The sequence below is a fragment of the Hakea prostrata genome, chromosome 9 (genome assembly GCF_041222555.1).
Source record: "Hakea prostrata isolate BN-2017 chromosome 9, UWA_Hpros_2, whole genome shotgun sequence".
In the NCBI taxonomy this organism is placed as follows: domain Eukaryota; kingdom Viridiplantae; phylum Streptophyta; class Magnoliopsida; order Proteales; family Proteaceae; genus Hakea; species Hakea prostrata.
The window spans coordinates 17,395,111-17,419,251 of NC_142608.1; the positions used below are offsets into that span (position 1 = coordinate 17,395,111).

At 39.0% G+C, this 24,141-nt stretch overlaps 1 protein-coding gene across 5 annotated transcripts in view; it reads right to left on the bottom strand.

Moving 5' to 3' along the window:
* ALA2 (aminophospholipid ATPase 2) overlaps positions 1-24,141 on the bottom strand; it is a 113,746-nt gene that overhangs the window by 35,973 nt on the left and 53,632 nt on the right. For all 5 annotated transcript variants that reach the window (XM_089167718.1, XM_089167717.1, XM_089167715.1 and 2 more), the window contains exons 9-16: positions 20,846-20,943; positions 20,570-20,712; positions 12,784-12,880; positions 12,505-12,614; positions 12,226-12,390; positions 10,748-10,902; positions 10,570-10,650; positions 9,021-9,141 (exon numbers count right to left, since the gene is read on the bottom strand). In XM_089167718.1, coding sequence (XP_089023844.1) covers positions 9,021-9,141; positions 10,570-10,650; positions 10,748-10,902; positions 12,226-12,390; positions 12,505-12,614; positions 12,784-12,880; positions 20,570-20,712; positions 20,846-20,943 — 970 coding nt within the window. The remainder of the gene's footprint in view (positions 1-9,020; positions 9,142-10,569; positions 10,651-10,747; positions 10,903-12,225; positions 12,391-12,504; positions 12,615-12,783; positions 12,881-20,569; positions 20,713-20,845; positions 20,944-24,141) is intronic.

Sequence of the window (24,141 nt, forward strand, 5' to 3'; positions counted from 1 at the left end):
TTATTTTTGGCACATGGTTGGGTTCTATAGACCTTAGGCTTCTTTTCTATTCTAGACGTGATGGGCCTTCTCTACAAGCCCATAAAATTTAGTTCATAGAAACAGTAGTTAGAAATATACAGTTTTTACTTAGTTTTCTATTTTTTACATAGTCTTTTATTTAAGTCTTATTTTTTCTCTAACCACAAACAGGATCTTATTTTGGAGTTGTAATCTTAACTAGGAGGTAATCTGAAGTCTGAACTAGGATTTGCTAGTTGGGAATCCCATCTGAGTCCAAATTCTATTTTGAGTCTTTTAGAGCAAGTGGGAGTCCTTTTATGAGTGAGACAAGGAATTTTGAAAGGTCTATACACAGAACTCATCAATTAGAGATGATTTGATAAAGAATATGACTCTTCTTTTTCTAAATAAAGTTTTGGTATTATTGAGCAATGCCATACCAGACTGACATCCCAAGCGTAAGATCCTCTTTTCTCATCTTTTCTTCCTCCCAAGAACAACTTCAACCATTCAAACTGCCGCTCAAAGTTTTCCTGCAACAGCAACACAATATCCCCAGCTCCATATTTCTATTAAATTCTCTAATTCCAAAAACCCTAATTTCCTTTTTTGGAATTTTCATTTTCTACAAACCCTTCACAGCCGTATTTCACTATAGGAACAATTCAAATTCAGCCCAGAGCCTCCCCACATAAACCCCTACACTCGATCCCCTCCACTGAAACCTAGATTCTATCAACCGTAACCATAAGTGAAAACCATAATTTTCTGCCCAGTCCTAACCAGCCATCCAAATTCTCTGAGATTTGGATAAAACACACAGCCCACAGGCCTCTTATCAGTAGTTCACCACCCAAGTCCTCTTGTCACTAGTTCACTACCCTAACCCTCTGACTCCAGATCAAAAGGTTCTGTGTTTGATTCATGTCAGGTTCATTTCAAAGTAATTCAGACAATCACTACACCTTTAGAGTAAAAAGTAAAAACCTGTACAAAAAATCTAGTCCCAACAATTGCCCTCCAGCTAACTAATAAAAATGCTCAGAGATGTTTATAAACAGTCTTCTGAAGTAGCACACCAAAAAGGACAATTTAGAATTTAGACATTAACCAGTGTTAAGGCACTAGGAAGTTAGTATAACACAACATTAACTCGGCGCTCAATCTTCTTACTCTATTGTTTCACTGTGTATAATTTCATTCATTATAATCACCGATACAGAGCTATGAGGTTGCTCAATCTTCCCTTCGAGTGGAGTTTTGCCAAGAATGTTTTCTCTGTGAGGCTTGGGATGTCCACAGAATCCAGTTTAAAGGCCAATGTTTAGCCGAGACTCCCAATCACAGCATCCAAGAAACTAGAGGAAGATTCACAAATGCATAAGCCGTAATATTTGGCCAAAAAAAAATCTTTTAACCAAATGGATTGGCATTATCATAAAATTAATAGCTGTCAAGGCCTTGTAAATCATAAAGCAACTCGGCACTGGATTATTAGAAGTTTTATGAATACCTAGAATGGCTGGCCAGTATGGTACCCATCCCAAAGAAAGATGGCAGAGTTAGAATGTGTGTGGACTTTAGGGACCTGAATAAAGCAAGCCCTAACGATGATTTCCCATTACCACACATTTATCCTTGTCGCAAACACAGCAGGGCACGCACTCTTAGATTCTATAGCAACCATGAATAGAAACACATGACATATTTGCAGAAATAGATATTATAGGCACAACAGAAAGGAATGCTGTAGCCAAGGTAGGAGACCCCTCATAGTAATCAGGTGCTTGCATATATATAGAGTCAAAAGTGTATGGAATCCAAAGGGGAGGGGGGTTTCCTTCTAGGCTCGAGAGTAAGTCACATTCAGATAGGCCGCACAAGTTGTTAACTCGCCGCTGGGGAATTCACACAAAAGGGAATGAGGAATTCTCAACAGAAAAAGTACTTTATGAACCGATGTTGAGATGGGCTGTTCAGCATCAACATTTGGTACGACATTGAACTTTTTCAGCATTTAAGCTTTGAGGTGAAAGCCCTCTTTTACTATCAAGTCAAAATATTAGCACAGTAAGAGCAGCTTGAACCAACGTGCTTTTGAGTACAGGTGTAAAGAAAAAAGTTCTCCATCCCACAGGCCACAGCAGGACTTGGAAGCCAACAATAGTACTTGATTCCTTTACTAACCCAAGCAAACCATCTTCTTCAACACCCCCTTTCTGCTCTTGCTGCAACATTGTTGCCTGCAGCTTGGCTTGCTCGCTAGCTATCGGGCTATGCTTATAACACAGAAGCCAATTACCTTGACTTTTTAGGAGTACAATTCAGGGTTAGAAACCCAAGTCAGATTCAGATTGGGCCACACCAGCCTCACTTCTCTTTCTGCTGATGAGAGAAGGCCAAGAACTCAAAAATCCAGAGAGTTGATCATTTGCACCCAAAAAAAAAAAAAGAAGCAACCCAAACTCTTCAGCAAAATCATACCCCCTCACTGATAAGTTCCGCATTATCTGCTTGACTAAACCTAGCCAGAACCCTAATAATAACCTGACTGGCAACCCTTAAGTGGAACCTACATCCTGTTTCAAACTACTCGAACATTTTGGGTTATAGCAGACTTTGGATATTAGTTCCTATTTGGTCTCCTAAAAATCTAAGACTATTTCATTAGCTGTAGTTGACCTTCTCTAAGGAGGAGATCCAGCTCAATCAGCATCCATAAAAACGCTATCCCATTTATGGCCATGATCCAACTACAGTTGAGTAGACCATGTCCAGGAGCCCCTATGGTGGTGTACCTCAAGATATGTACAATAGGATCTCAATGAGATGTCTGAGGAACAAACAAAAACTGGCTCATACCACTGACAGGAAAGGCAGTGTCGTCAAGTAACAGTCAAATAATGTAGTTTCCTAAGAATATCTGATGCTTCTCAGGATCACTAAGAAAATCCGCCAATCGGTTGTAAGCTTTAAACTAGGATCTATGGAAGTATCTACACGATTACCCTAGAAAACCTGTCATTAAAAGAACGTCAGATATACAATTTCAACGTGAAAGCAACTCCTTGACTGAATATACAATTTCAACGTGAAAGCAATTCCTTGACTGAATCCACTTCCACAGCTAAGAAATATTTCAATCTTCCTAAATTTTCATTCTGAAATATCTGCTGCAAATGCATCTTCAACTTCTCAATTCTTGAAGTCATCTCCTGTAATGACATTATCATCCATCTGTACAAAAAATGATATTCTTCCAACACCAGTTGCCAATAAAAGGGATATGAAGTAGCATCCCTTTAAAATAAACAAAGTATTGGATGAAGGGGTGACCCTTCTCTCAGCCATGTAAAACTTGTAAGGCAGCTATATATATATTCTTCCTACATAGGCTGCCAATCAAAAGGGATAAGAAAGAGCATCCCTTTAAAATCAGAAAATGTTGGGTCTTTTAAAGGGGTGACCTTTGATCAGCTATGTAAAACTTTCAAGACAGCTCATGTGTATGAGACAAATTGTTCTGCCCAGAATACAAAAGAATCCAATGTTAGGACACAATTTTGAGGGATGTGTATAGTAGGAGTAGAGTACTAGGGTGTTGTAGGGAATCAACTCCAATAAGGGACTTAGTTGGTTATATGTTGGGATTGTGTGAAGGGTATATAGTTGTAGGGAATCAACTCCAATAAGGGAATTAGTTGGTTATGTGTTGGGATTGTGTGAAGGGTATATATAGGGAAAGAGTGTGTTTGTAACCCCCCCCCGGGGGGGGGGGGGAATTTTGGTGCTAGTGTTGAGGTGCACCTGATTCGTAAGAGAGTGAGAGAGACCCTCTGTTTTTGGGGCAAATCAGTTTAGGTTTCAGGTTGGGGGAATTCCTGTAATTGGATTGGTAGCTTGTCAATTTGAATGCTGAATTCATGAAGCCATTTTCCGGTGAAGGAGAAGTGCAGGAATGGTTAGTAAGGTTTTGCCGTTTTGCAGGGAAAACTAGATCAAGGAGGAGCAATGGTTGGGGTGGTCATCCAACATTTGGAAAGGGAAGCGTTAGAATGGGTTTATCGCAAGATCTGGTTGAAATTTACCTCCATACTTCCAAGAAGGCTCTGAAGATCGAGTTCGGTAATGGGAAGAAGACGAATCAGGAGGCGGTATTGGATGCAGGCTGCAGCCAAACAGCAAAAATCAATAGTTAGATGGAATCGCAGATCTGTGCGGTGCAATCCCGAGGGCGAAGACATGGACTGGTGGCGGGAAAGTACTGTCCGGCAATGAGAAATCGAACCTTGCCACACTTGAAGAAGAAGAGGAAGGGGGGAATCGAGCACAGGATTCATGTACCCTAGGGCCAAAAAGGGATGTAGCCTAATTAATTGGAGCAAAATCCGCACTGAAAAATGGAGAGAAATGAGATTTCGAGCAGCAGGCGGAAGGTTGTAGGCAAGGGATGCTCTTCATTGGACTCGGAAAAGGCTTCTACCAAGGAGGATTGGGTGTTCGATTAAGAGACTCTCAACCGGTTCGATGGTTCGATTCAACCCATATGAGCCTGGGGATATGCAACACGGGTCCACACGTAAAGGCAAGCGCTGGTGTGGGCCAGAAAGTCATCGCAAGTGGGCAATTTTGGAGGCCAATTCTATTTACGCTGCAGGCCCGCTTCTAACGTCCCAACTTGGCCATTTGACCCAGGCCCAGACTTGGGACAAACCTAGTCCGAAGGGCCACCATGGGCTCAGCCCATGTCATAAGCCCAAAACTCAGCCAATCTTTTTTCTACCCATGGTTTTTAAGTGCTTGGGCCCAATGCCTCCAAAAGATCCACCATTGCCCTAGCCTATTTCGTTAATCCAAAGCCCACACCATTCATTTTTAACTTGGGCCATATTAGTTTTGATGGATTAAGGTCCAATCCCAAGACCAGTTCGAACCAAGTAATCACCCAGTTAGCAGTTTGATAGAGCCATCAAAATGAAGAAACCATCATCTTCTACCTCCAGACTCCATGCAGGAGTTTTAGGTGCAACGGAGGGGCTTTCCAGATTTGAGAAACAGAGCCACCAGAGGCCGACAGCAGTGGCAAAAGAGATTGCAGCGACCCAGACCGCAGCTATGTTGCATCTCTTGTACGAGATGACCCCAAAGGATTTGGCCATGAATACAGTGTTCAAATGGCTGGAAGTTCAATAAGATTCGATACATCTGGGTAATGATGTTTTTGTTACAGAACTCAAAAATTGGGTCGTCCTTGAATGGAGATACCTTAAGGCAATTAATATCAGACTCACGCAAGTAGGAGAACCAACAAATATTCCTCTTCCGCACGAGTGGGCCCCTGACAGTAAACAGGAGTGGAATAGTTCGATGCAAACCCTTTTTTGAGGAAGCAAATCAGGTAAGCAGATATTTCCGGCAACAACCTAAGAAGACCACGTGTTTTGTTTCCACAATTTCTGAAACTCCTTGGATTTGCTTTGTTGGTGGATTATTGGCTGTGGGAGGTTTCAAGAAGGTCAAGCCATCAATTTTGGGAAGCAACACCACACTGCCACTTCTTGGAGCCTAAGAGTCGTCTTGTGAAGGTTGCAGAGGGTACTGAGAAGGACATCCATTAAGTTTGGGTGAAGAGTGGAAAGAGCAAGCCATTGAAGCCATCCGACTGGGTAATGGCATTGGACACCGAATGTCTTTGTAAATGGGCATGTTATTGGGCTTCTGCAACCATTACTGAATTGGCATGGTTGTGCAGCAAGAAGATGAAGATCAAGCTTCTGATGGGACCTCACCATACGAATAATATTCCATGTCACCTTGAGGGCAAGGTGAAATTGAAAGAGGGAGTGAGTTGTTAGGACACCAATTCTAAAGGATGTGTATTGTAGGCGTAAAGTACAAGGGTGTTGTAGGGAATCAACTCCACATAAGGGAATTGGTTGGTTATGTGTTGGGATTGTGTGAAGGGTATACAAAGGGAAAGAGTGAGTTTGTATGGGGGAGGAGAATTTTGGTGTTAGTGCTGAGGTGAGCTTGAATCGTAAGAGAGGGAGAGACCCTCTGGTTTTGGGGCAAATCAGTTTATGTTTCAGGTTGGGGGAATTCGCATAATTGGATTGGTCGTTTGTCAATTTGAATGTTGAATTCATGAAGCCATTTACGGTCTTCTTCTAGCTTGGTTCACCTCTGTATTTGCAGTGTGCGTGTGTGAGGTCGAGAGTCAGAGTGTGAATTCAAGTGTTACTAGAAGGCAGTCGCAGCAGTAGAACTTGGTTCTTATCATCAAACAACTCCTTAACAGTATGTATCAGCATGAGTAACCAAATCAACTATTTGTTTTCCCAACTGCCATTGAGTTCAGCAACTGTACAAAATGCATGCATCTCACATTCCTTTAAGCTTCCACATTTAGCACAAATAACCTTTTCCAATTCTAGAATCTCCCCATTGAAGTTGGGAATCCTTGTTTTTATGTTAATAGTATAATACCTCAACTATAGTTTGAAATTTCATCTCATCCCATGGAGACACCGAGATACCAAAATTTCAGACCCATGTTTAAGTTGCATGTTTATGTGGATTTTAGATGGTTTTTGGGTCTTCTTCTTCTTCTTTTTTTTTTTTTTTTTTTTTTGGGGGGGGTTACAGCCTAATTTGTGGCCAATAAGGACAATGGCAAAGTTATATTTTTACTAAAACCTAACACAAAGTGGTATTCTTGATTTTCACATGCCCAGCTGTATACAAACGAAACTGGAACGTGCATTTTCATCAATCGAAACATGGACATACAAGAAAAACTTTCATTAGAATGCAAGAATGAATATTGGGAAGTAATCAAATCTCAATTATAACTTATAAATTACAAATTAAAAATTACACTTTACAATTGCACCCCTTGAAATTCTTGTTTCACTGAGATTTCCAAAATTTCCAAAACTTCACCAAAAAACCGAGATTCCATCGAAATTCAATCAACTAACTCAATTTCGTTTTGGACTATGTTTCATCTCGGAAGGCTCGAAACAACCAAAATTCTGCGAAATTTGTACAAAGTTTCATGAAATTCGCCCCCCCCCCCCCCCAAAACAAAACAAACAAAAACACAAAATAGTTGCCATGATGTCTTGATTAACCAAGGCAATGGAGGGATAACAATGAAGGCAACACCAGCAAAGAGAGCAAAAGGTAAGTGCCTAGAAACCTAGGCAATACCATGGCAAGTATGGCCACCCACACTACTTGTATTACGTCCTCAAGGAACAAGGAAATTGTCGTATCCTAGGATTTTTACTCTATTTTTCTCCCCCCATCCTACGAAGGGTTGCTTCTCATGTATGTAGCATTGTTTCCCTACTTAACCCTTGGGGTTCTATGTTTTTTCTCCTCCTTTGGTGTGTATATACATATATGTTTGGGTTAATGAAGATTTCAGTTACCAAACAGAGAGTACTACAACTGCCCCCAAAAAGGTACAGAAGACAAAGAACAAGCAAGCCCGACCTCAAGAGGCTGGAAGCTAGAGAGAGAGAGAGGGAGCAGGGGCTGGGAGGAGACCTCAGAAGGCTATAATATTTGTGTTCCTAGGGTTTTGTTATGACCTACCAAAAGAGGCAGAAGAAGAGAGCTTGCCTTAAATCTCAAAGAAGATGGAGCCACAGATCTGATGAAGAGGTGAGAAATTAGAGGTGCATTTCCTAATATTTCCCTCCATCCAACTGAGTCACATACAGCAATGCCCACCAGAGGTCATGTCTATCCAGATCCACTCCCCAAAGAGGGGAGGATTCTTCAAGAGCCAAGCCAGCATTTTGCAAGGATACCTTTCCAGATAAAACAGCAAAATGACAGGCAAACAATAGTGTTCTGAGTTTTCCAAAGGATCCAATAAATAATGAATATATATTGATCCCCCAACCCTCCCGCCAATAAATAAAAAAGAAAAAACTTCTCCAAGTTTAGCTCATCGCTGAATCCCCACAGCTCTTTTTAAATAGCATTCCAAGAGTAAAATTTGGTGAAGAACAGATTGACTAAAGCTTTTAAAATCATTAAGTGGAGTCGCACCATATTAAACACAATTAACCATGTCTGCCAATTATGACATTCGATTGGAATTCACCAAAAAGCTAAAACCTTGAGGGCAAAGAAATGGGACAAAGGAGATGTTGACTAGCTCTTCTGGGATCAAGTAGACATCCCAGCTTTCCCAAGGGCATCCCCTTAGGTCTTAGCATCCCCCAGCAGCAAAGATTCAAAGACCATACACCGGTCATGCTCAGTTTGCAGCAAGAAGAAACCGAGAAAGGAATACAACAACTATTCCGAATTTCTAAAGTTGCCCTTCTCGTTACTATGCAAGGAAAATACGCATCATGTTTACTAAAATGTTTAAAGATCCCAGTACGACTTCTGAACTACTACCACCAATAGTTACAAATTTGCCACAACTTTTTACCCTATTTAAATACTAGGAAAAAGGACCTCACTGACTAACTTCTATTTTTTTTAAAACAAACAAAAGTTTAAGGGAAAACATTTGGTTAATATAAAGAGACTGAGATGGCTCAATAATCAAGGAGTTCAATGAGCTGACAGATGGGTTGATGGGAATTATCTGCTGGGCACCAGAGTATTGATGGGTTTTGAATAATAGGCTGGCTGGGTCAACCAGGAAAATGGAAGTGATTACCAGGAATACATCAGACTGCTGTAAGGCTGGCCTTAAAGGGTAAAAGACTGCCTGGTCATCCCAGCTCCCATGAGATCCATGGGAAGTCTCGAAACTTAATAAAGACTTAGTCCAATTTCCAAGCTTGTGTTCTAGGTTCTCCTACACCGTTCTTCAAACTATTGTGCTTTTTATACTTGTTTGCTTCACCAACTGTGTCAAGATGGGAAACATTGACTCCATGTATTTGCAATTATGTTTGTCTCTATCTCTAAAAGATCACCTCTATCGGCAACTTTCACCCTCAGTATAAAAGGTCAAATAATGGATGAAATAGTTTTGAAGGTACCTGGTGAAATGAAATTGCATGAAAGTGCAATTTGTATGGCTGTGTTCTGCTTATCGCCAGTCAGCATCCAAAAGTTAATTCCCGCCTTCCTAAGTGTCTCGATTGTTTCAGGAACTCCCTCCTAAAAATAAAAATAGAAGGGTAAAAAAACATTTACAAATATAACAGTTCACAACAGTGGTTTTTTCTGTTCAAAAATTTGGGCAGCCATTATCCATCCTACCAGCCAAATTTAACCTGCTTACATGCCATCAAGACCAAATACAATAAATCCCATAATTCATTTGAATAAATGGGTGGGCTGAGTCAACCCATACATGGTAGCATTAAGTAAAAGAACGGTGAACCCGGAGCCGAAGACTTCGCACAAGCAAAGTCCAAGGGGGCAGTTTTCCTATGCGGTCTTACCCCAATAATTCTTTGCTGGGAGAATGTTTCAATGCCTTGACCTCTGGACTAAAACTATCGTCCACCAACCATTGTGCCAAGGCCGCCCCTATACAACATAGCATTAATCCCAGATTAAAACTTCCGACTTTTTCCTTCCAGGTTGTATCCCAACCTATGGTCCTATACCCTGCGATATCTCCAAATATCTGTTACCTGGTTATCTCTCTCTGATTGTCCCCTTTGTGTCCCTTCCCTACCCTCTTGTCCGCTCTTCTTTCCTTGGTTGACCCCAAATGCCCCCTTTTTTCTCTCTCCCCCTCCCCTCTTTTTGGTCCTCTCTTTCACACACATACACACAGAGAAAGTTGAAAGTACCAAAAATTCCATTCAGGTGGGTGCAACCTGGCCAAAGAGAAACTGATGATGTGGCAGAATTGTATTGCTAATGAACATCAAAGGAAATTGGTTTTCTAACAGTGCAGGTTGGGTTTATCTGGGTTGAGCTGAACAGAGCATGGGCAGTCATAATGACACAGAAACCAGTCTTGGATGTGAAATACAATGAAAAAATTTAGAGCACACTGCACTGGCACCCCAAAATGGAGGTGGAGGCCTTAAAGCATTGACACCCCGCTATATGTTTAAAAAGCACAGAGACCCCAAAATTGGATTTTTATTGGATATATTTGTCCAATTTGTCACTGAAAACCTTTCAGACACTATATATTATAGGGATATTTTTTTAAAATAAGCAGTGATTTATTTTCAAAAATATCCCAATAATAAACACAGTCTGAAAGGTTTTCAATGACAAATTGGACAAATATATCCAATGAAAATCTAATTTTGGGGTCTCTGTGCTTTTTAAATATAAAGTGGGGTGTCAGTGCTTTAAGGCCTCCATTTGAGTAGGGGTGGTTTGCTTGGTTCTGATGAATGTGTGATCAGCCACCCACGGTAAGTCTGTGGTTGCAAGACAAAACATGGTAATTCTTATTCAGCAGGTTACAAATGAGTTTGGATTGGTTACAAATGAACATTAGCCTCCCATTAGCCACCACTGTCTGAAAGATTACCTCCATAATAATTATGCCTATCCAGTACTGCAAAATTGTAACTTAATTGTTCCATCGAATGACATAGTAGGAAATGCATTTACCTGTAGCCGATCCTCAATTGCAGTAACCCCAAGAATTTCAAGGTTATGCTCTAACCTTTGGCATACCTCAGCAAGTCGCCACTGCGATACAAAATGGCAGAAGGGCGTTTAGTGTAATATCATTAATTTCTATAAAAGCAGCGTAAACTAAAGGACCACCACAATAATTATTCTTTACCTCCCTATCAACCAACGTAGTCTTCGCCTCTTTAAACATCAAAGACCATTCTTCATATTCGTCTTCTTGTAACTCACGCCATGCCAAACACAATGTTCGCAATCCAAATTGAGAATACTGCTCCACAGCTTCAACAAAAGCCCTTATTTGTTGCCCTGGAGTAAATCTCAGAAGTAAGTGACACCAAGCACTGAAAGCACTAGAGAAAAATGCTATGACAACCGCAAATTGTTCAAATTGACAAAACCAAGGGCATAGAAAGAAAAAGAGTATCATTAATTTATGTTGAACAACAAGAATGAATGTATCTTACTTATCAAAAGAAGGGAAAAAAAATAAAACAAGAATGAATGTTAGACAAAATTAAGCAACAATTGTCAAACAAAATATAGAACAACCATTTCTTTATAAGCTTTTTAAATTTATTAACGGAACATAGTGATCAGCTAGATACAGTATACCGCAAAGAGTGTAGTCCTGTCCACAATGATGTGAAATAGCAGAGATTATGACAGCTCTAAACTCCAAATGAATCATGCATAGAAGAGACAGATAAAATCTAATTCCATAGACATCAAATCAGACCAACTTATTGAAGAAATAGTCTTCGAATCTTTCCATATAGTAAAACATATGGAAACTAGAAGAATAGAATATTTCTTCAGCTCCAGCTGAAAGCGGGAGATTGACTCTGCAATTTTACATTCAAAATCTTTAAACAATAAAAGTAAAAATAAAAAAACCTGTGAAGACCAAAATATATAATAAGATAAAATTCAGTGTTAAAATTGACACCAAAAACTTCTAAATCAAAGAATATAATGCATGCATGTGAATCATACAATTTTATCTAAATTTAATGAGAAAAATTAGATCTTTCTCCACTTCAGGCTGACTTGGCAATTTAGCACTTAAATAAAAAAGACCAAAAAAAAACTAGCGGGCCACTGATCATAGGCATAACATTTCATTCTGAAGCCTGAGAGTGATGAATCAGGTTAGCAAGAGCTGCTTCAGACCATCAACATAGTTTTAGCATTACACCACAAAATGGAAACTCAGCCAAGTTATGAAGTTAAACCCAGGCCAATTGAACTATTTCAGAAGAATTATTGTAAGTTGATTTTCTTCTACAGAATGTAAATATTAGATTAGCATCCCCAGCACCTTCTTCATGCATTTGCACACATGAGTATGAAGTTGTAACCACGAAAAGTAATCTAATCAACCCTCACTTCCATGGAATGAAAGAAAATACAGTAACATCTCTTATAAATATACAACAAAAAACAACTCCAAATAAGCAGCCACAATGAGGAAACTTCATATGATAAACATCAGGACTATTCTAACAGAAATGTGTACTCACGTGTTGCAAACATCAGGACTATTCTAACAGATATGTGTACTCACATGTTGCAAAAGTGAAAGTCGTGAATGATGAAAAGTATTCTATAGACACACTACATGATATTTACCTGAACATGCATAAGGAAAAATTGCCTCATCTGCTCCTTTTGACATTAGAATAATTTTCCCATTCTGGCTATCTTTTACCACCACTGACATTCTTTTCCTATCAGAAGTGAATTCCAGAGTGTCCAATACTTCATATTGAATGATTGATCCATTTAAATTGATCTCTGCAGAACATTTTAGTAAAAGAAACATGCTTGTCATATTCGATGTTAAGAGTTGCCATAATTATAATTTAAGTAGGCAAAAAGAATAGATTGGCACCAAGAAATTTCTCGTACCAAGAGTATTCCCACTTCTATTGACAAGAGCCATATGCAAATGAGAAGCAGCATGAACAAGAGCATCCTCATCCTGGGATTGTGCCTTATAGATGATTTCTCCATTTTTGCTAGGGAGATAAGAGGAAAAGGAATAAAGATATGAAAAAGAATGAATCAGCTGCCAAGAAATCGGTGGTGACATACTTAAACATTGAGCTAGAGCATTCTATTTCAACTCATTTCAGAACATGGAAGTTCAAAAAGAAAAAGGGGGAAGTGCCAAGATGCCAAAAGTACCTTTGTATGGGTATTACTGTATTGCACATTGCCATAACCATGACAAATCGGATGACATCAGGAGAGTTACTACCAACAGCATTAAGTAGTAATGGGTCTGCCGATGAAAAAAATAACTCTATAAATCATATGCAAATATGCAATACACCTTTCTCAAGAAGTAAGGATATTCCTTAAGAATCAAAAGAAGGAACTCTGATGTGGCAATCAAAAAACAGAAAGCTTGAATGGGAAAAAGAGCAAGAATTTGTAAATGCAATCTCATAACAAATAAGTAGAAAAAGAATCTATTGCAGGGAATGGCAAGAGAAATGTTATTATAATACATGCCAAAAAGGTATAACTGCCAACAAAACAGATATATGAAGTTGAATTGAAAATTTTGACATTTTACATCAGGAAGTGTCAGAGGAAAAAAGTTATAAAACATTTGAAAAAACCTGACTTTTACTAATTTATTAAGCCCATATACAAGATAATGCTTTTCAAGCTTGTTCAAACATCAGAGTGTTCCGGCCTGGTATTCAGCAGGAGAGGCAGAACACCCAACTTAGTCGTCCCAATGATCTGATGGGTTCAACATGAGTACATGACATGTTATAACTTTATATATTGTTGTCAAGGGCAGTTTGGGGGATTCCCTCTCTTGGGATTGCGCTAACTAGTGCTATCGCAAGAAATCAAGAGGGCCGTTCCCTCCCTTTTTTCTTTCCTGTTTGAGTAGGAAACTAATTCTACCTACTCCTATTTGTTTCTGTTTTTCTTTCTTTCTCAGAGTTGTTTTCCTACAGATTATAAACTATAAATACCCCATTAGACTGTGAATAAAGCACAATTTTCTGGGAAACAATTCCTTAGCTAACAATATATATACTAATAAAGGTCTTACTGAGTACACAGGCTCTGGTGTTCTGCAGTTTTTATTTCTTTTTCATTTTTTTTTTTTTTTTTGGGGGGGGGGGGGGGGAAGGGGAGTGGTGGTATGGCAAATGTGTGTAGCCTTTACCCTATGAGAACTGTTCCCAGGTAACTTTATATACATACAGTGAACAGTTTGTTGTTGTAGCATACCAGGCACAATCATGCTGGTGGAGGCTTTGCCTACCATACAAATCTTCTCTACAAGCACATCTCCACAGTTGCCAACGGGTCAATTGGGTATCTAGGTGGATTTTGTGTGATTTGGTCAATCTATTGATATTGAACGTCTTAGCCCTAATCCACGCCTAACCAAGTAAATATTTCATATTTGCTACGTTTACTTAAGATACTAATCGTAAAAAAAGGCCACCTATTTAAATCCAATTAAAATAGTTAACAAACTTAAATTCCAAAAGGATAAAAAGTGAACACCTCCCCCCCCCCCCCGGGGGGCCAGGGGTTCAAGAAGAAAAGTTGGATTTTTTGTGGTGGCCAATAGGTCATTTTTCAAATTCTTAATTCTAGAGTTTTCTCAAATCTAAAAGTTTCATAAATCTTAATATGGTAAAATATTGCAACAAACTTAAGTGTGACAAAATATGCATGTTCTGGTATTAAAAAATTATTTTCATTCAGAGCAATTTTCATGGCATTTTTCACCCCAAATTAAGTTTGACCAGAACATAGCTCCCTTAATATAAATCAGATTTAAGCTACCTTGGATTTATTGAAAGCTGGTCACTGCTCTACCTAATATGAACAGTGTCATGTAAAAACAAGATCATATGACCAGCCAAACTTCTTAGAGAACAAGAACATCTGGTGTAACCCAGGGTCTGGGTTAGACCTTTCAGGACCCTCTTTAATAAGAACCAGGCCAAATTACGTTTTAAACCGTTGCTGTTTGGGTTGTAACCTCAGTGCATAGCAGCTGTTTTTACTCAAAATACCCCATGGATAAGGCAGCCCAAGCCTTAGGGTTAAGATTACAATAGTCTAGGGTTAAACTGGAAGGGGTTTTAGGGTTGTCAGGTTAGGTCTAGGTTTGGAACTAATGAAAAGTATTTTGTTTTAACAGAGGTGTAAGTGCAGAATTTTCACGACTTAGGGTCCGTATGTTTTAAGGCTTCTAGGGTTGAGTATGGAATGATTCGAGGGTTTGGTTACACACATCCCACAGCAATGGACTAAGTCAGATTCAGATTGGCCCCTGTTGAGTTTTGGTTTTCTTGCAGGGCACGGGAGCTAAAACTAGGCATGCCTTACATCTTATCCTATATAAAGAATAAATAATGGGGTTCATGGAGTTGATTCTTTATATAAAGGTAAGGCCTTTTCCCCTATAGAGTAAGTATTGGGGTCTCGGGCCGGAGTTTGCAGGCTGTGTTGCCAGCAAACGTAGGCAACATAGCAGCAAGCTAGAGTAGCGCGCTGGAGCAGCTTTCAGAATTAATCCTTTAAGGCTATGGTTCAAACTAGGTTTCTTACTTGGCTCAAGACTCTTGGTTAGGGTTAGGGCTTGGTCCAATTGAGTTGAAACTAGGATGGAGCACTGAAAAAAATTCGGTTGAAACTTGCGGTCAAAATTTCGCATTTTGGGAACCTCAAATGAAACTCTAGGGACCGGAAAAAAATCCCAAGTTTAGATCGAAACTGTCAAAATTTCAACAGTTTCAATGGAAACTACCAAATTTCAACATTGGGTCGAATCACAAACCAAGACGGTTGAACCAGCCAATCGAAAACTGTCAAAATTTCGACAATGGGTTGAAACCCGGTCGAAACATGAACCGAACTGGCTGAACCAGCCGGTTCATTTTTATAAATTCCCTTTTATCGCACGAAACTCTGCTTTTTATAGAGTTTCACAGAGTTTCGAGCACGATATCAGGGCGGAACTAGGAGGTTACGACCTCATTTTTTCCCTACATTTCAAGCACTTTTAAGGAGTCCTTTATTCATTTCGGCCCTTCTTGGTGGATTATTTCACTGTTTTCAAGCTTTTGTTGCAAGGTAACCTCCCCTATTTTTTAATTTTTTTTTCCTTTCTTTCATGGTCAAATGGTGTTGAAATGCTTTCACATTTTTTTTTCACGGTCTTTAGTAGGTAGATTTACAAATGGTTGTTGTTGGATTTGATTTTTTTGTGTTCTCCTATTTTTTATTTTAAAAAATGAAAAAATTAACATTTTTTCCTTTCTTTGATGCTCAAACAATGTTGGATTGAGTTGAATTTATTCTATGTTGTCTCTAATAGGTATATTTACAAATGTAATTCATTGAATCTAATTTTTTGAAGTGTTTTACTATTTTTTTATTTTTCTGACTTTAAAAAATACCTAAAAATTTACATTTTTTTATTTGGTTCATGCTCAAACGACGTTGGGTTGAGTTGAAATCATTATGTGTTGTCTCTAATAGGTATATTTACATATGTAATTGATTGAATCTGATTTTTTTTTAAGTGTTTTACAGTGTTTTACTGTGTTTTCTGATTTTTTGTCGTACTTAATAATTATTATAAAAAAATATTTTAATTATAAAAATTTATTTTTAATTAGGAAAAAATATTCAAATGTTTAGTGCCTTTAGGCTAAAATTGAAGTGTTGGGTTTGTGTTTTAACAATGATTATTATGTATGTTTGTATCGGGCACAAACTTTTGAATCAGAGACTCAAAAACACTATGTCAAACATCGCTTGGCAGCATGGTAGGCTTTTGACGGATGACAAGAAAAAGTTAGTGTGTAAATATTGGTTGAAAAATATTGGATTAGGTAGGGCCACTCGACCTGAAGATCCATCTAGCAGGAGGGGACCACAATGTGGTTGGATGCCCCAATTTCCATTATGAAGTTAAAGTGGTAATGGCAAAATATGTGAGAGGAGAGCAAGAGAAGAGGGCAGAGAAGAAGCCAAAGAGGGATGAGCTCCACGCAGCATGCTTAGAGCAGGTGGGAGAGCAGGATGTGGATCCAGATGATGCATCATCCCCAGCAGAGATGGAAAGAGTACTCAAGATGAGTAGGGAGCCTCATAGACACGATGAGATCAGGAAGACATAGAGGGCCATGGGTGCAGGGTAATCTAAAGATCCAGATTTTGAGAGGGCAAGCAAAGGTAGCTCCAGTATGAGGAGGAGCCAGAGTGTTAGAGAGTCAGCTCCCTTACCACAAGCCCCACAACCTCGATCAAATGCCACATTTGCTGCACCTAGGCCCATTGCCACATTTGCTGCTTCTAGACCCATTGCCATAGATCCCAATGTGCAGATACTATGCACTGATCATGACTTGTTTGGGAGGCCACAGACAAAACAAAAGAAATTAAAGAATATGTGGGATGATGTGAAGAAGAAGATGGGGATGGCCTTTTCTAAGTGGGCATTGTATCACAGTGCTCCTACAAATGTTGCACAGGGGCCTTATTATAACGGAATGGCGGATGAGATCAATGGTGTTGGACACGGGGTGGTTGGCCAACCCCATATGAAATATATAATGTATATTTCCCATGGCATAAGTAAGACTTGAAGACTTACATTGATGGTCTTAAGCCAATGTGGAAGCTCTATAGGGTGACGGTGATGTGTGATGGTTGGACTGGTCCCACTAGACAGTGTATCATCGATTTTATGCTGAATTGTGATGGGGGGACGGTGTTCCTCAAGTCTATTGATGCATCCGGTTACAAGAAAAGGAACCAAAATACATATATGGGTTGCTAAAGAATGTGGTGAAAGAGGTTGGAGTCGAGCACGTGGTGCAAATAGTGACTGATAATGGCTCCAACTTCAAGAAGGTTGGGATGAAGTTGATGGAGAATCCCAACTATAGGCTCTTCTGGACTCCTTGTGCGGCACATTGTATTGATTTGATGCTGACAAACATAGGGCAAATCAAATTTGTGATGAAAGTTGTTCACTGGGCTCAACATGTGATCACATTCGTATATAACCATCGATATGCATTGGATATGTTGAGGAGGATATGCGGTGGTGAATTGGTGAGGCATGGGGTCACAAGATTTTAGAAGAAGATTGGATTTCCTTGAAGGGTTTTGAGAAGAAGCAAAATCAATTACGTGTGATGTTTGCATCGCAAGAGTGGTTTGATTGGCCCCATCCAGATTCACCAATAGGGAGAGTAGCACGGGCCACCATATCTAGTGATAGCACTTTGATCACCCTAGAGGAGCTATAGCGACTCAACCCAAACATGCTTTAGTACTACCAGAGCCTTTATTCACTGGAGGTGAATTCTTCAAAGTTGGCGAGAGTTGATGAGGACATTAGTCAACAATAATGAGTCTACTAGCAACATCGGCATAGACTGTAGAGATCATCCCACAGCAGCATCTATGCGGATGGACGACGAGTTCGGAGGCTATCGGATTGCTAGTCCTATGGTTCAATGAGGAGCATTGCCCATAAGCAGCTTGTTATTTTATTTTCTTGATTCTTAGTGGGTTGGGTATTAGTTGCTATTGATTTTCTTTATTTTCTTATGTTTGAGTCCTTGTAGGCTAGCTTAAAGTATTAGTTTGCTATTGATTTTCTTTTTATTTTGTTTGATTCCTTGTGGACTGGGGCTAGATTATTTTTTTGCCTAAATTTGGATTATTTTGGGTTTTGGGTTAGAATTTCTATTTTATTTGGGGTTAACCTTGGGAATCCAATTGTAGGGTCGGGATGGATAAATTTTTTTTATTTAAAGCCTTGTATTGGGAATCAATGGATGCATTAGATGAATGAAATATTGAATGGAAAAGCTTCCCATGTTTTTTTCTTTCCTGGTGTCTTCTTCTCTTGGTTTCTTCTCACAGAGTCACAGTAAGCTTCTTTTCCCCTTCTTCTCTCTTCTTTGCATGAAACAAGTCCCCACCCGTTTTTTCTGTCCGGCAGCCTTCTTGCAGCCTCTTCTCCCTTTTCTTTATCACTTTTCTCAAAAGAAAAAAGAAAACCTTCCTTCTGTCCAGCATCTTTGCTGCTCTTTCTTCTTTCTTCTGTCTTCTATCTTCTTTGGGATCTTCATTCCTTTTCTTTTTCTTTCTATTCTGTCCAGCAGACCTTACTGCTGCAGGCATTCTTTGTTTCTTTCTTTTTTTTTTTTTAAAATGCAGCCCCTCATCAGAGCCAGCAGGTACATTATTTCCTATTCTATATTCCCGTCTTTTATTTGCAGTAGGCTCATGAAGACAACTATACGAAGGTTTCTTTGCATTGATCTTGCTGATTTTTTTTTAGAATTTTGATCTTGACTAGGACAGAAAATATTCTTTTAAGATTCTTGATAATTTCGCATTCAATTTAATGTGTTACGATGCCAAAATCCCCATCCCCTTGTTTCCCTTTGAATCTTGCTTAGTGGCCTTCACTAGTTAGGTCTAATTGCTTTTCTTTCTCTGCTGTAACTGTCTTTATTTGCATGCTTAATCAGACTTCAATTGCTGCAATTTCTTTTTTTCACTACCTGTCAAGAATAGGTGTTTCACCTTAAGAGTCTAGTAGCTCACTTTGTAGCTCCCCTATTTTCTAGGGTTTACCCTGCATCACTAACTAAAAATAAACTCTAATCAAAAGAAACCCCCTAAAAGATAGGAACCCTCCTAGAAGGCAGACCTTCTTTGTACAAGAGTCTTATCTTATCCACAACTTAACCAACTCAAATGCAATTCAAACTGGACCTCCTGACTGACTGAAACTCTCCAGAAAATAAAGATAAAATTCTGAAACTAAAAACCAGCCACTAAAGTAGGGCTAAAGTGACCAAGACATCCCTCCTAGGGGATTTAGCCAGCTTGCTTGGGTGGGCCTTGGGGCTCACTTTATGGTTCGGCCGGAGGGGGGGTCACTTTGTTCACATCAACATTTCTCTAAATCTAGAGCACTTTGATTACGTAAAGATAGGATCAATTTTCTAAGAATAATCAAAATCAAATGTGAAACTAGATATCTTAAGACAATGAAATATCTCCAAGAACACTTCACACCGTCTGTTTAATAAGCTTCAAACTTCCAATGGCTTCTTTGTCCGATACCCACATTTGATTACTTTATGTAGCTTAATGTTGATCTTTTTATGATAAAAGGTATAAATTTTAACATACTAAGTATTAGTAACATTAGAAATACACGATAAAAAATAAAACTTGGGTGCCTTGGTCATGTAAACACTTAGGCACCTCTTCACCACCTTGTAACCCCATGGCGTGTTGGCAACTATTCTTTCTAACAAACCCTATGGCACAATAATCTGCAAACAATTGAGTGTACAAAAGACCTCTGTTCTATGGTGAAATGACATGTCTCTACAAGGTGGACAACAGTCTGATGGTCCAATCCAATGTCCCATGCAAAGATGGACGAAAACAGGGCATAGAAGATTTGGCTGGACTACCATTTCCTTTCATTTAATAATTATTTATTAATTTGGGGTGAGTAAACCAAAAGGGAGAAAGAAACAGGAAGCCCCAGGAAAGAGAAATAATAACGAACATTACAAAGGAGACGAACTGAAGAAAAATCAGGCCCAACCCTCGACAAAAGGCCTGTACAAACATGACTAGGAGACATCAAGAGACATCAAAGAGCTTATTCCTTTGGGTGTCAACCATCAACACAAGTGAAGGAGGCTAAGGAGAACTTACTACAAACATCAAACCAAGGATTAAGTATCCATATCAAATATCATATCAGAGATGGGAAGATAAGCCAAAGACAGACATCAAAATTCAAAAAAGCTGTTCATAGAACAAAGTTTTCAAGCACAATACAAAGTGGCACGAGGAGCAATCAATAACCATTTACATTAATTCAATATATTAAGACAAACTCCAAAAGGGGGGAAAAGAACTAAAGAAAAACCTTTCAAGGCATCACCACTTTCATTTCCATAGAAGACACCATTTATACAACATCTTCTGAAGATCATTTTATTCTCAGTAAGTGTCCCAGTTTTATCAGTTAATATGTACTCAACTTGTCCCAGATCCTCACTTATCGCTGTGCTGCAAAGAACAAGCAACACATTATGCTACCAATTAAAAAATAATTAATTAATTAATTTAAAAAAAAAAAAAGCACAATGGGACGTGATATTGATGCGTCCATAAATTTATGGTTGGAACTTGAATTTCATACTTTGCTGCATGGGATGGAGTGCTCGTTTCATGGTCATACATCGCCTGGTCCCAATCAATAAATTTTGCATACAAACTCTTGACAAGGTCTAGAGACACCTGTCACAAATAGTTATAATAATCTATTAAAACTGAGAAAAAAACAACTACTATTAGTCCAAAAATGATAACAAGACTAAGCAGATAGAAAAGAAGGATTCTCAACTGTTTGCAACAGTTAACTGGGGAGACTGTAACAGGCCATAGAAATGCAATTCCTACGCACGCTTTTCACTCATTAATTGTTGTCTATCTCGGTTGTAGCTGTGTAGTCCACCAGATGGAAGCCTATATCCAACTTATAAAATGTGCAACTCATGGGAATTTATACGCTGCTTCCACAGGTAGGGGAATTGTAAGTATATATGTCATAAATTATGGATGGTGCTGTAAAAACTGTCTGGCATTAAGCCTGTTTGAAAAGCATCTTTGAACAATTGCACAAGGATGCCAAGGTTCCCCTTCTTAACAATCGGAGGAAGGTCTTGGCATCTGCAAGACACGGCATTACAACCACATCAGCCTGCTCAAGCTTACCTAGAAAATCTCTTCCACAGAGGACTCGGTCTACGTCAATTGGGTCCAAGTCTTTCCCATTAAGTGTGACTCCATCTGGTCAGTCAAGATGCCCAATGACCCTTTTGGGTCTAGGGGGAGCTCCTCCGCCCCCCTTGCACTATCTGCTGTCTCTTTGGTTACCTCTGATGGGCCCTCTGTCTCCTTCAAACTGGACCAAGGCACTCCATGGATGTCCTTTTCAACACCCTTGGTGGTTGTGCAGCCTATAAGTCTAAGATACCCAAAGACAACCCTTTTTTCTCTTTCATTATCCTTGGGTCTTCATTCCTTCTTGCCTACCTTCTTCTTCTTCTCCCCTTTGGATCACACTCAAGTCTGGGCCTTCCCCCCTCTCCCCTCTCACCTGAGCCCAACCATCTAGCATGCTTTCCTAGCACCTTTAGCACATCTTCGAACCATAATATGAGACTTCATTTTGTTTCAGTGCATAGTTGTCAAAGCGTCCACCTAGGCGAAAAAGCGGTTTTTCAACCACCTTGTTTTGAACCGCTTAATTGACATGCACATTTTTAACCGCTTTGTCACCTTGTGCACCTTATTGCCACCTAGACGCTAAAGCAGCCGTTTTTTCAACATTTTGTACATAATATGTTTTTCTTGATTTTATTTTTTAAATCAAAATTTATTTTAGCAAGTATATAAATTTAATAGTTAGTAATTTCGAAATCAAGAATCAATGAATCAATAAATGCTTGATTTTATTCTTGAACACTTTTTTTTTTTTATGAATGTGATTATTGAATGTTTGTTTAGCTTATTATAGAAAGTAGTTATATTGAAAAATTTTCACCCAACCGCTTTAGTCACCTTATTGTTGTTGCCGCTGCTTTGTTGCCTAATCGCCTAGGCGGAGCCCCAACCACTTTGGTCACCATGCTTTGATGCCCTGTTTTGGTGGTTTTTAGGTGCTTTATAGGCTTTTTTTGGGTACACAGCTTAATTTGAGCCCAATAAACACAATGGAAGTATGACCTAGAGTGGTGTTTTTTATTTGCACATGCCAGGTTGTATGTTGGCGAAGCTAAAGTATGGAACATGCATTTTCAAAAATGTAAATATGGATATCATGCAAGAACACTAAAATTTTCATTAAAATGCAACAACAAATATAACAACAAGTATGAGAACAAGTGGAATTCAATATACAAGTAGAAGTGTAGAACTCGTACTCGTTTAAAAAAATACAATGAATGATGTACTAGTCCACAATAACAAATATACACAATGAATAAGACCTACTCTAATCTAATAAAAGCCGTTGTTCAGGATAGATTCATCCCCAAGTCACGGAGGAGTACTCAAAATACTAGACATAAGCAAGCCATGACATAGTACAGATAAAGTTATCCATGTAGTCTATTAGTGCCCTTATATAGGTAACATCATTAACATAAAGTAGATATCCTACCCTAAAGAATGTGTCATATGATCATGGACTGTAACCCAGTCACGAAACTGGCATAATTGGCTACGTTGATCCTAATGAATATCCAAAATGGAAACCACAAATGATACATTTGATCCATCCCCATACCCATATGCAGAAGTGCTACTGGAATCATTAGATAAACCACCATATGCTCCATCATATCCATAGCCATAACCATAAACGTCGTACAACACAACCCATTGGAATTCTTAAAATTTCGCCAAAATTTTCAAGATTTTGGCCAAATTTCACTAAAATTTCCAAACATTTGCCGAAATATTGTAACTTCGAATATCAATGACCATTTTACTTCAGTGACTACCGAAACTATCGCAATTTAGCGAGCAAAATCTTGTACTATCTTAGAACCTCGTCTACTCCACTAGAAATCCTATCCCTTAGCATCAATTAATTTGTTTTAAGGCATATCTCCAGTCACACCTTTGTGAGGCATTCCCTTAACCTTTGCTTTCTTACCCATTCCTTCCTCTTCCTTCATCATTATATACATGTTCCTCCCCATTGCATATTTTGTAGGAATGGTGCTGAGAATGTTGATCACCATTTTCCAATTTCCCTCTAGCCTGCTCTATCTGGCTAGAATCCATCTACCTAAATTGGCCTTACACTAGACACAAAAGTTTTGCTTGAGAATGGGTGGATTCTTAGATCTTCCACCAACAACTCTATATGTGACATGACTAGTAAGCTGGTTTTTGGGGCTTTGCTCTAGAACATCCGGATAAAATAGAGTATTAGGAGATGGACGTCCAATTTTATGACTATGGACATCATCCGGAAAGCCATCTGTTTTGATGTTAATGTATTCAAATGCCACCCCAATGCCACATTCATGATACCTCAATGAACAAGCATATTGTTGCTACCTCAGGTTTGATTTTGTCTATTTTTTCTCCCTTTCAATTCCCTTCTAGCTCTCCCCCTTATTTTTTACACCACATCACCCCCAACCCTACCTTGTCTTTAACCCTTCTTGGGGCTTTGATGATGGATTTTTTATTCACCCAAAACAAAATATTGACAATTGTAATAGTGAAATTAGAATAGGCCTCTTCTTGCATTGATTTCAAATATTCCACAAAAAGATTGACCAAGGATAAGGTCCACAAATCAGTTTCAAAAATCTTGAGTGATGTTGTACTTCTTTCCCTTTGGTGTTAGTTTTGGGAGCTTAGGTTTCTTATCAAATGCGATTTGCAGCACCGGAGGGTTATTATAAGGATGATATG